The sequence below is a fragment of the Pantherophis guttatus genome, chromosome 6 (genome assembly GCF_059756535.1).
Source record: "Pantherophis guttatus breed Tessera chromosome 6, ASM5975653v1, whole genome shotgun sequence".
Lineage (NCBI taxonomy): Eukaryota > Metazoa > Chordata > Lepidosauria > Squamata > Colubridae > Pantherophis > Pantherophis guttatus.
Genome location: NC_142068.1, coordinates 59,962,134 through 59,975,133, shown reverse-complemented (window position 1 = coordinate 59,975,133; position 13,000 = coordinate 59,962,134). Strand labels below are relative to the sequence as shown.

The 13,000-nt window shown below is 41.9% G+C and overlaps 1 protein-coding gene across 1 annotated transcript; it reads left to right on the top strand.

The window, feature by feature from the left end:
- The first annotated feature begins 5,772 nt into the window (after nucleotides 1-5,772).
- On the top strand, nucleotides 5,773-10,952 carry NKX1-2 (NK1 homeobox 2). The gene is made up of 2 exons (XM_034436405.3): nucleotides 5,773-6,146; nucleotides 9,600-10,952. The coding sequence occupies exons 1-2, from the start codon at nucleotides 5,924-5,926 to the stop codon at nucleotides 10,247-10,249; spliced, it is 873 nt and encodes a 290-aa protein (XP_034292296.2). The 5' UTR covers nucleotides 5,773-5,923; the 3' UTR covers nucleotides 10,250-10,952.
- The last annotated feature ends 2,048 nt before the right edge of the window (nucleotides 10,953-13,000 follow it).

Here is a 13,000-nt window from a genome sequence, read left to right as displayed (position 1 = left end):
TTTTTCCAGAAAGTATCCATAAATATATATTTCCTCTATAATTCTAGATAATTTTAATTCAAATGTCTCATCAATTAATTGATTAAATGGATTGTGTTCTTAGGTAAATATGTACAGCTTTTATCTCTAGATCTTGTCATAATAAAAGCATAGCTATTTATAGTATAGCAATACTATAATTCATTTCAATGGGATCTACTGCCATGTAAGGTACTTCTTAAGATGAGTAATAGTGGTAGAATCTGCCTCAGGGAAAAGATTAAGATGTATTGCCAGATAAATAATGGCCTGTGTGATTATTCCCATACAGACAATATTTATGTCATCTCCTGAAATCATACATCAGTAAATCATTATTTTACCTAGTGCCCAGTGAGGTACAGAGTGTATCTTTCTTAGGTTGATTTTTTTCTTGTCCTGCTCATCTTTCATTTCAGTTATTTGCCTTTATTTCTGTTTTACAATATACATCATGCATTTGTGCCTCTTGTAGGGAATGCCAAATAAGGACTATTGTTTATTACTTTACATCTCTTTCTAAAGGCTGTATTGAAAGGAGCCAAACAAAAAAGAAAGAAAGAAAAGAGGGGAAAATACATCAAGGATTTTTCTAAAAAATATAAAAATTGCATAAACATTTATAAATTGTTAAAAGAAAAAAGGAAATCATTAAATTGTTATTCTTACAAAGAACTTCAGATTGGAACAAATAAACATATCAGTTTTGGCACTTTTAGTATTAATAATAGAATTAAATCGGAAATTTGGCTCTTGCTAGTGAAAACATATAGCAGTATGTAAAGGGGTTCTGTAGGATAGTCCAAAAAGGCCAGATGGTGGTGACATGGGCACAATCAAACTCCACCCCTTGTTAGATTACATCACTTCCTCTTACAGATGCCCATGAGTAAAAAAAGCATGATAAAATAAACAAAATGAAATGGTTGCATCAGTAATAATATTCATGAAACAGCAAATAAGTCAGTTAAAATACTCGGAATCTGGAAGCTCCAGTTGACTCAAAATGCAACGGCCCACATGGTTTTGTACAGACCTCGGTGTGCACATGTGTCACTTCTCCTGCTTCCTGATGCAATTCAAGGTGCTGGTTGTCACTTTTAAAGCCCTTTGTGGCTTAGGACCAGGTTATCTGAGGGACCATCTCTTGCCAGCCACATCCACCTGACCCACTAGAGTGGAGAGGCAAGGAATGTTGCAGGTCCTTTCTCCTAGGGAGGTACATCATGCGGGGCCCAGAAGAATGGCCTTTTCTGTGGAGGCTCCCTCCCTTTGGAACATCATCCCTCCAGAAATTAGACTGGCCCTCACTCTAACATTCTTTTGGAACATCCTGAAGATGTGGTTTTGCCAGTGGGCCTGGGGAACCCAAAGTAGGGTGGAGCACATCAAATGGGTGTGTGTTGTCTCCAAGGGTGAGAGAGTATTATTTTATTATTTTTTTATTTTTATTCCTTCTACATTGTGTTTTTATTTTTTTGTAGATTGCCTAGAGACATCATGAGTAGTCGGCTATTTAGATTTTCCAAGATAAATAAAGTAAAATACATTTCCTACCTCCTGAAATTAAGTACTTCATTTATTTTTTAAGCAAAATTATTTCCTCATACACTACCATACTAACATTGAGATAATAATTAGGCAACCTTCTTGGAACATTAATTTCAGTGGCCTTAGACATATATAAGCATACACAGTCTGAAATTTTAAAAAGGTCAGATGTACTAATCCAGTACATCTGGATCAGAGTTTACCGAATAAATAGTATTGGCTGAGGTCATACAATGGTAAATACACATCTCATATTAGCTGATTTGTTCATTAAATAAGAGTTATTTTGATTAGATTCACACTATGTTTCAAATTTGATTCTAATGGATTTAATGCAGTAACACACATTGTATGCATAGTAGCAGTGATTACAGAATTTAGCAACTGATTTTGGATGTTTTCAGGAATAGATTTTCAGGTGGAAGGACTGTGATTTCAGTTTAGTATTGATAGTCAAAAGAAATTCTTAGGGTCAGAGTTTTAAAAATATGATCCCTGTTCAGTAGCCTATACACAATGGATTTCATCTTTCTTTCTTTTTAAACAAAGGAGATTCCAAAAGCTGATCTTTTCCCATCCCTATTTTATGGGGACCAAAGGCTAGTTTCTTTGAAAGTAAAACATCAGAATATGTAGGGGGTATCTATATAATTTACATAATAATAGGAATGAATGTGGCATATTCTTTTGAGAGGCCAGCTGCTCCTGCCCTCCTCCCATCAACATCTGCTAAATTTATTAGAGTTTTGCTTCTTATACCTGCAATATTCCCTAAAGTGTCCAAAATATGTAATAAGATACCATTCACAAGATCCTGTGTCCAACAAGAAGAAGGATTCAGCACACTGAAGGTTTTTTTTGTGTGTGTGTGTATTCCATATTTTCAGCAAACCTATCAGAGATAATTCGATGGTTTGGACATGAATGTGTGTTCTAAAATTTCTACAACTTGTAATTGCAAAGGATGTTCTAAAATACAACCGCCACACTGAAAAAAAAATGGGAACATTCAGAACAGTTATCAGTTATAATCAAAGCCGTATGATTAAATAGATCACAATTAGCTAAACTCAAGATCTGCAGAATGTTTCTTCCATCACCACAAGTTTGTCCTGTTTCTGTAAATACTTGCCATACTCTAATAATGGGACAAAATGTCCGAAATAAAACATTATTTCCAAACATAAGAGTGTATGGAAAAGATCCAGAGTAAGAAAGGAGAGGAATTTAGCTGGATTCACACATTATACAATGCCAGAAGACAACAAACCATGTTACAGTTTGAGGAGGGTAGGAACTAAAAGAATATCCTCTTTTTAATGGCTCATCAGCTGGGGGCTGACAGACCTAAAATTCCAGTTTGGTAATTTTCTTCTCCTAAATCTATTCCATACCTGCTAACAATGCTCATGACTGCTTTATTGTCCCTTGATGAAGGAGAGAAGAAAAGCTATTGGCCTCCGGGTGCAATTTTTGGATGAAACATTTAAGTTTTGAAAACCTTCTATCTTTTGAAAAATGACCAAGCATGAGCTGCCAGAACCACATGAGGACACTGCATTGTAATGGGAGATTGGGTGGGTGGAGCCGATGCAAGAGATTTCCATGCTCCTTAGTTGTTTCCCTAGATCAGAGGAGTGCTTTGAAATGCCTTTTTTTCTTTCAAATTCTGAATGTCTCAGCCCACCAAAGTTTCCCAACTACAGCTCGCATCTGCATTTGCAAAAAAATTATTTTACTGCTGAAGCTGTTCTACCACACTTTTGAAATGAGTTCTCTTTTTTAATTGTAAACAGGTTGATAGACAAGAGGCAGGCCTGTCACCTTTTGGAAAACGAAGAGGAAAACTGACTCTAAATAAATCTTCACTATCAACAGTAGGATATGTCCTTAATTTCAACTTTGGCTCCATTAAACTCAGCATCAATTAACATGGAATGAATGAATGAAAAACTTCGATTTACTATGTGGAATAATGGCCAACTTCTTTACTTTCCTTTTCAATGTATGTGAAAAGAGAATTTTCTTTCATACAGGAATCATAAAAAATCGAGCAATAGTGGGAGTCAATATGGTCTTAAAAAGTAGCTCTGTTTTCAGGAACTAGGTAGAAATTCCTTTTTTTTTTGCCTTGTAGATCAAAATACATACCTTGCACTGATTTTAATGATTATAATTCTGAATCTTTGAACCTTTTAAATATGAATTTAGTCTAAACTAGGGAATTCTGGGAGTTGAAGTCCTCTAGGCTTAAAGTTGCCAAGGTTGGAGGCCCTGCCCTAAAGGGCCACAAGTTCTTCACTCTTCCTAATGGAGGCTGTGATCTGTAGTACTGGCACTGGTTTAAATGTGATTAAATAAAAAAACTTTTTGAAATGCCCTGCAAGATAACTTAAGCATGGGAATCTAGTATAGGAAACAGTTTTCCAGAATCAAGTTATGTCGGGCTGTATTCAGAACTTCATCTATTAAAACATCATATAGGCCTTGTATCAATGTGCCTATTAGGCACAAACCACAAACTGACCATTTTTTCCTGACCTTACATCACTTCAAAGATTATAGTGGAAGCAGATCTAACATTCACCTGAAACTGATAAACCATTATCAATGTATATTCAGAGATGTGTACTTGCAATCTTTTTTTTTTAAAGAAATCTTATTATAATCTTTCAGTGTGCAGGTACTTTTACCATCCCTTTGAAAAATCAATTTAGAGTCTCAAATCGCCCACAGACAGAGGCCCTTTAAAAATTGTACAGCTTAGACTTTTCCTGTGTGTTGCCTAACTAAAACCTGTGTTAACCTATGACACCTTGTTTACCTTAAAATAATGCTTTAATTTTAGAAAATAATTTTGAAATAGTTTAGTGTACCAAACTGATTGGCATCAGTCCTGAGAAAAAGAATGGCTATTATTTTCTTAGCTGTGGGACACATTTCCCCCCAAAGTTCCAATGCTATTAAGGAAATGATGGTAGTAATTGGCTGGATTCACACATTGTCTGTGTTACTCAGCCTTGGAAACTTTAAGATATGTGAATTTCAACTCCCAGAATCCTCCAGTCAGCATGGCTGACTGGGGAATTCTGGGAATTGAAGTCCACACATCTTAAAAGTTTGCTAAGGTTGAACAATACTGTCCTAAACTGTAAATTTAGTAATTTGTCTGCCTGAATACATCATGCTAAGTTGCCAACAACAATAAAAAAGTACATCATGATTTACTGTAACATACAAACTAATCTGTCTCTTTTTTTTATTAAGAAGAAAAATAGGTGGAAAAAACTAGAGGAAGGCAAGATCGCCTGGACCTTTGTGAACAAGATAAAGCAAACTGCATGAAAAAAAAACCTCACCTGGAAGCATCCTAGGGCTTACAGCTTGAACCTCTGCATGTTAATTTCAGTGGGGCTTAGAATGCACACCTGTATGTCTTCTGAGAAATGCCTGCTCTCAATTTCAGCTGGGCTTGCTCCCAAAGGAGCATACCATTACAGCTTCTGGATACATAATAATCTGAATAACTGGAGAGACGGATTGTGCATTTATTTGTTTCATCTCACCATTAAGTGAATTCACACACATAATGCTGGGTGCACCCAAATCATCAGCCTAAAGGCTTTCATGAAGCATCCATTTTTAGCCCTGAAAGCTTTTTTTCTTGCCCATTTTACATGTTAAATTCTGCATAGGCTGTGAAACTCTTAGAAAAACCAAATAACTCAAAGCGTTTGTCTTTTGTTCACAACCCAACAGTAGTTAGAGCAGGTTAGAATTCTCCATCGCGCCTGCTTTATCCTTGAGAAGGAAATCAAAGACTCTTTGGGAAAAAAACTTAAATGATTTGGGCTGACTTGAATTTTATATAATCTACCTGGGAATAAACCTTGCTAAATTCAGCTGGATTTAGTTCTCATAGAGAATTGCACCATAATTTATACGAAATACTTTTTGCTATCATTTCACACGGAGGGGGGAGAGGAGTAGTTTCAATCTGTCCCCAATAACCGACGTGCTTTTCTCCACGAGCTTGGGCAGACATGCAAAGTAATAATAATAATAATCACAACACCTACCTACTACTATTAACGACGCAGTTCGGCAGACAGCCCCCTCCCTCCAATCGCAGCCCCGTTCTCTTGTCCAGGATGGACCCTCCTTCTCCGCCCCTCCTCCCACCAGTCCCCCCCCCGCGACAGAGACTCCCCTTCTTCCTTAGACGAGCATCTTCCAAGTCCAGGCTCGCTCGCCTTACCCGAAGGCGACCCCCGCCTCTTATGGCCAGCCTCCTCCCCAGAATCCAGCCGTGCGTCCTGGGCCACCGCAGACTTCCTCGGTGCTCGGAGGGGGAATGCCGGACTGTCCGGACAGCGGGGCCAAAGGCCCCCCTCTCCCTTCGAAAATCTCCTTCTCCATCCTCGACATCCTGGATCCGCAGAAATTCAACCGGAAAAGCCCTTCGGCGGCTGGGGGACGGGAGAACGAGCCAGTGGCGCGGGGAGCCCGAGGAAAAAGTTTGGGAAGAGTTGAACTGGAATCCGAGCGCCAAAGGAGCAAGGTCGAGGCTTCGCAGGGTAGGTGTCGCGTTCCTCTGTTTTAATGAGATCCCTGGTTCCTCTCCTCTCCTCCTCTCTTCTCCTTTCCCTTTCCTTTCCCTATCTTTCTTTTCCCTTTCCCTTTCCCTTTCCCCTTTCCTTCCCTTTCTCCTTCCCTTCCCTTCCCTTTCCCCTTTCCTTCCCTTTCTCCTTCCCTTCCCTTCCCTTTCCCCTTTCCTTCCCTTTCGCCTTTCCTTTCCCTTTTCACTTCCCTTTCCCTTTCCCTTTCACATTTCCTTTCCCTTTCCCCTTTCCTTTCCCTTTCCACTTCCCTTCCCTTTCCCTTTTACATTTCCTTTCCCTTTCCCCTTTCCTTTCCCTTTCCACTTCCCTTTCCCCTTTTGCCTTCCCTTTCCCTTTCCCTTTCCCTTTCCCTTTCCCTTCCCTTCCCTTCCCTTCCCTTCCCTTCCCTTCCCTTCCCTTCCCTTCCCTTTCCCTTTTGCCTTCCCTTTCCCTTTCCCTTTCCCTTTCCCTTTCCCTTTCCCTTCCCTTCCCCTTTCCCTTTCCCTTTCCCTTCCCTTCCCTTTCCCTTTCCCTTCCCTTCCCTTCCCCTTTCCCTTTCCCTTCCCTTCCCTTCCCTTTCCCTTTCCCTTCCCTTCCCTTCCCCTTTCCCTTTCCCTTTCCGTCCCGAGTTTTTTCGTCCCAGGCAAGCATTAAATGGGGCTTCCAAAGGGCCATTGAACATCCAAGGCCGGCAGCTTCCTTAAGGCGCCGCTGCAAAGGCCATAGAGGCAGATCAGACCCCCCCCCAAGGGCGAAACCTTTCGTGGAGCTGTTAAGGGACTGTCGTCCGCCTCCCGCGATCGCCTCTCCCGCGATCACTTCCTGACAGAGGGACCCCACGATGGCGACTGCTGTGGGGAGGGGGTAGATGCGAGCCGGCCGTCTGCCGGAGATGCTGTAGGAGCGCAGGCAGCCGCCTCGTCCCTTCTCAGCCGCACTTAGGAACCGGCACGTGGCTTTGCGTAATTCTGTGCTTTGGATTAGGGGGAGATTGGGCCTTCCCCCAATCTGGCGCCCTCGGACTACAAACCCCATCTCCGCAGCCAGCAGGGCTGATTGAGGGTGGTCGGAATTGAAATCCTGCGCCTATCCGGTTGGAGGCAGAAGTGACTTACTTGCTATTTTCCGTAAGAAAATACGAGCGGAGGTTTGGATGAGGTTAAGAAAAGGTGGGGGGCGGGGTGAGAAAGAGAGAGAGAGAGACTGGAAGCTGGTCACAGGAATGATAAACGGGACAGCACGCCACGCGGTAATCCAGCAGGATTTTTTGACAGCGCTGTGGATTTCCTCCCGACGAACAGCGGCTAAATTTTAAATGGGGTAGGTGGGTGGGGGGAGATCCCCTGTAACAAATTAAATAAGAACCGGTCGATCTCAATGGCTCTTTTATATATATATAAAAGAAGCGCGTTTAAGTGTCGCTCGCCTGCTTAGCTTTAGCTGAAAGGAGATCCCAAGATGTTGAGCCTGGATAGCTCAACAGACTAAAAGCCTGTTATTAACATTCAGCTGTCTGCAATTATTGCAAGTTCAAATCTCACCAGGCTCAAGGTTGACTCAGCCTTCCATCCTTTCTAAGGTAGGTTAAATGAGGACGCAGTTTGTGGGGGCAATAAGCTGACTTTGTATAAAATATACAAAAGTATGAAGGCTATTGCTTAACCCATTGTAAGCCGCCCTGAGTCTCCGGAGAAGGGCGGCATATAAATCTAATTAAAAATAAATAAATAAATAAAAAGATTCAACTTGACTTGGAAAATCAGCTCCACTCCATAAAACTAATAATAATAAAAAAAGCGCCTCCTTCTGCCCTGCTCCTCTTCGCAGCCGCCGACCGGGTTTACTTGTATTTTGCTGAGTCGAGGTGCTTTGCCGCATCTCGAGGAACTCAGGGTCTTGGGCCCAGACCGCGGTCTCCTTTAAGAGACCGCGGGAGAAAGGCGAGCAGCGAATCGGTTCGCGAAAACTGAAGCTCTCAGAGTCCACACCTTCCCCCCCCCCTCCGCCGCCCATGCCCGGGCTGGTAGGCAAAGGCGGCTCTCGGAGCCTGATTGGCATCGGGACGCGCTCGGCAAAGGACAAGCCAGATAATTGTTCCTGCGGTCTCCCCCCACGAGAGGATGCCTTCGCTCCCCCTTGATCGATATCCTATTACCGACTCCCGCGTATCTCCTTCCCACAGCTTGTAGGTACCGACTTCAAATCTCTTTCCCGACCCGCTCTGATCCTCATATTGTTCGATTAAAACTTAACTTTAATAGATGACATGTATCGATCCGCCCCTTCACAAATCTGAAACTCTATTAGGTCGAGGAAGGGGAAAAAAAAAAGGAGATGGAAAAGAGGGAAGGTGGGGGGAGGCTAAGAACCAGATTCACTTCTTCTTGCAAAAAGGAAAAAAACAACAACCCAGCAATCCAACATCTTCACTCACTTTTAAAAACATTTTGAACAGCCAACACTTAATAATGTTATAATATTTAAGTGTCTTCTCCCAATTATTAGATTTCTTATTTTTCTGATTGGAAAAAGCTACCGTACCTAGAATTTCAGAAAGTTTGATGGGATTGTAAATTTACCTTAAAAATAGAGTTCCTTCATTTGGGTTCAAATGCCCCCTCCCTCTTAAAAAAATGTTTGTTTGTTTTTTTACATTTCATACAACTAAGAGATTTGGTGTATACAACTTGATTGAAATTAGCAGTATATGGATTAAAGCCAGCCTTTCCTTCTCACAATATAAATAGCTTTAGAAAAGTTTTGGGATGAAATGAATTGTGTGTATTTAATTTAAAATTTTGGTCACATTACCAGAAGATGTGTGTGTGTGTGTATGTGACAGAGCAAGAGGGGAGAGATGAAAGAGAGAGAGATGAGAGAGAGAGAGATGAGAGGGGGAAATGAGAGAGAGAGAGAGAGAGAGAGAGAGAGAGAGAGAGAGAGAGATGGGGGATCAAACAAAGCTGGAAGGTGCATTATTTGACTTTCTCTGCACCTTCCTTTTTCTAAATATGGGAACTGGCCAAATCTTGAGTTTGCTCTGCATATACTCAGAAGCACTGATTTTGCTGAGTGTTATTAATATTGACGCTTCAGGTTAATGACCTTCTTCTTCTGGCATATGTTCCAGAATTTAGAGAAGGACTCTGATCAGCTTCTAAAAATGTATTATAAATATATATTCATTTATGTTTTTTTCAGACTTATTACTTATCCACCCATCTTTCTCTGCTTGTGTTTGATTCTATACCACCCGGTCTACATATTATTTCAAAAAATATAATGAAAGAAAAACTCCCTATCTGAAGCATATGTTGAACTGCATATATGCATGGACAATTCAGCTTTCAGGCAGAAAGCAATAGTTAGGCAGCTCAGGTGCAATCAAGGACTCCATCACTGTCATCAATGCTGTTTTATGTTTTGTAGATGTAAACATTGATGGAGAAAGAAAAAGTGAAACAGCCACCCTGGAGGCATCTGAACAAGAAGAATCAGACCGGGAGAGGAACCACCTCACTACAGTGGGGAGACCTGCTTCCCTCCACTCCCTTGACTTCCCTCCCTCTTCCTCCTCCTCGGATCTGGATGAACCCAGCTCACCAAGATTGTCCAAACGGCGCCGAGTGGAGCCCAACTGTGCCAAGCCTCGGCGAGCCAGGACAGCCTTTACATACGAGCAGCTTGTGGCTCTGGAGAACAAGTTCAGGGCAACACGATACCTGTCAGTGTGTGAACGCCTCAACCTAGCTCTGTCGCTCAGCCTGACGGAGACGCAGGTCAAAATCTGGTTTCAGAACCGAAGGACAAAATGGAAGAAACAAAATCCCGGAATTGATGGCCTGGTCCAACCAGGAAACAACAATGCTGTGACCCCAGCAACAGGAAGTAGCAGTCCCAGCCCACCAGGGCCTAGCTCCTTGGCCTACCAGACTTTCCCATCTTATGCCTCGGCCAATCTTCTCTTTCCAACAGCAGCTTCCCTTCCCTTGGTGGCTGCTGCAGCAGCAGCAGGAGGGACCTTCCCTTCCTTCCTTCGCCCTGCTTATCTGACTCCATTTTATAACCCTCACCTCTAGAAGGATCCAGATCAGAACCCAGATCAGCCTTCCTCAATTGGGCAGCCTACAGGAAAGGTTGAGGATGATGGGAGTAGAGTTGATACAACTGGAAGGTCCCTTAGATGGGGGAACATCTGCCACAAATTATGTTTTCTCTACATCTTACATAAGATCATCTCTTCTAATACACTAACTGGATAATGCCACCATTACCTAGTTCTAGGTGTTTTGAGTGTCGTGATGGGAAAACATTAATCTCTCCCTCCCCACATTTTTTGAGAAAACACACAACTGCAGTTTGAATGTGTGAAATCCTTTTGGAAGTAGATTAACTTAATTCAGGAATATGGATTTATTAAAAATGGAACCAGAGCTGCTATACAGTACAGTATTTGGTATTTATATGACTGTTGATCAAGTATGAAAGAAGGCATAGATCCTGTGGATTTAATAGTCAACAAGGGTGTCTAATTCCAGTTCTCTTCCTGTAATTTAATGTCCTCTGATGCACTGAATCCAGGGAACGTCTGTTCCCACCTGTGTTAAATGTGCTAGCTAGATGCTAAAGCAGGCTGTTTTTCCTAAGGGCCAATGCTGCATGACTTTGCTTTGACTTTGAAGTGATTCCAAAAAGAAATACAGGATATGTGTAATTGTGGAATATGCAAAACGTAGATTGGAAATGAAGGCAATATTTTAATAAAATGTGTATTGTACTATATTCTCTTATATTTTAAAGCAGTTGTTGTCATGTGATGGGAGAAAGGCAGTCTAAATCTCAAGTAGAGTGTAATTAAAATGAGTTAAAACCGGGTAACCCTCCGCAGGTTAATTCACAAAATAAGTCTGGCTTTCAAACAACACATCAATTTGTCTTTTACTGAAGTTTCCCAATTGCCTGAATTTGCACAGCATGCAAACAAGTCAACTTTATTTTTAAACTAATGTGCTGTGTGAACACAGCCTTATAATCTAGGAACTTTGCAGTCTGCCCTGTGAAGTGACTGTATTTATACACTGCACTAAGTGAAAATGTTTTTAACTTGGTTTGGCCTGATTATAATTTATGATCACAACATTGTAGTGAATAAGACATATTTTATAGTTTAATGTGATATGCTTGCCCAAGTCAAACTGGCTAAAAATCATGGCTTAGTGCAATGTATAAACCCAGCCATGGTCACAACTAAGTATTCTAATGTAAATATCTGAGAATACTATGGGTTTGTTCTTTATTATAATTGTAAGTGCTAGTTTGCTTGCATATTGTGCAAAGCAAGGATTGCTTTAATAATAAAGTATTGAATAAGGCAACTGACTGAGTTTGTGCAAGTTATAGTAAAGTGTGGTTTGCAAATCACAATGTCAGAGTTAAACCAAAGTCAGGTATACTGTATGATGATTTAATGTAGGGATCCACAAACTGGCACATGGCCACTTTGAGGGGAATCACAATTTTTTGACTGTGTGTGTGCATGCAAACCGGAGCACTATCAAAACTTGTTTCAATGTTGTTGGGCCAAACTGGATTACAAAAGTCAAGAGTGAATTCTGACTACTGTTTTCTCCAAGATCACATAAAGGGCCCTCTTCACCGCATCAGCCTGGAGCAGGAGACATATATCACATTTCTAACTGATTTAGCTGACTGGGAGAAGCAGTAGAAATGCTGCTAGCATCAGAAGACAGGCCTGGGGATAAACTAATGCCAGAGGGGCCCTGATTTCTCTTTGCAATTGCTACCCAGATTTTTAGGCTAGCCTTTGGGTCACCCATATGTTGCTTGAGCCAAGCTTTTGGCAATAAAATCTAGTCTCCCTCAAAATGAATGAGAAGAAAATGCCCTTGTTCAATTCTCCAAACTCACGAAAAGGTCTTACCTGTCCAGAGCTGGAAATATTGGGGTGAGACGACTAGAACCAAAATCATTTGTCATCTTTTTTGGACTGACTGCTATGTACAGAAGTCTGATGACAGCCTGCTTGGTGCTCACATTCACTTCTGCATCTTGGTTGGCGGAATTTGGGAAAGATTTGCCATTTGTGGAAATGCACCTTTTACAAGCGGCGATCCAGCAGAATTACAATATGCTTCAAACTTTTCTGTTTCATTTATGCCCTTTGGTTGGCTGGGGACTTCCTTTTCAGGGTCGGGTCTAAGGCAGGGGTGTCAAACTCGATTTAATTGAGGGCCGCATCAGGGTTGTGTTTGACCTCGTGTGTGTGTATGTGTGCTGGGCTGGGTGTGGCCAGGGTAGGCATGGCCAGCTTGACGTCACTTGTGTCAGGGGGGCGAGTGCTGTGCCTGTGAAAACGGGCTCCCAATCTGTTTTCGGCTGGGACGGCCTCCTGCAGCCCTCTGCCAACAAAAATGGATGCGGCCCTCCAGAGCTCCGTTTTCACTGGCAGAGGTTGCAGGAGGCCGTCCCAGCCAAAAACAGAGATTGGGAGCCCATTTTTGCTGGCAGAGGCACTGCGGGCCAGTCCTTCGCTGTTTCCAGGGTAGCCTCGCAGGCCAGATCTAAGCACCCGTGAGTTGGATCCAGCCTGCAGGCCTTGAGTTTAACACCCCTGATCTAAGAGATGTTTACAACTTAAAAACTAATTGAATTTTTCATATGTGTTGTCTTATTAGAGGCTGACGTTGTTATTGACAGCAGCAGATACATGGTAGGGCCAGGCAAAATGCAAGCAAGAGAAAGAAGATGTTTCTTCCAAAGGTCAGAGAGGCATTGGCACAGCAGCCTGAGACCATCCACATCTTTTCCAA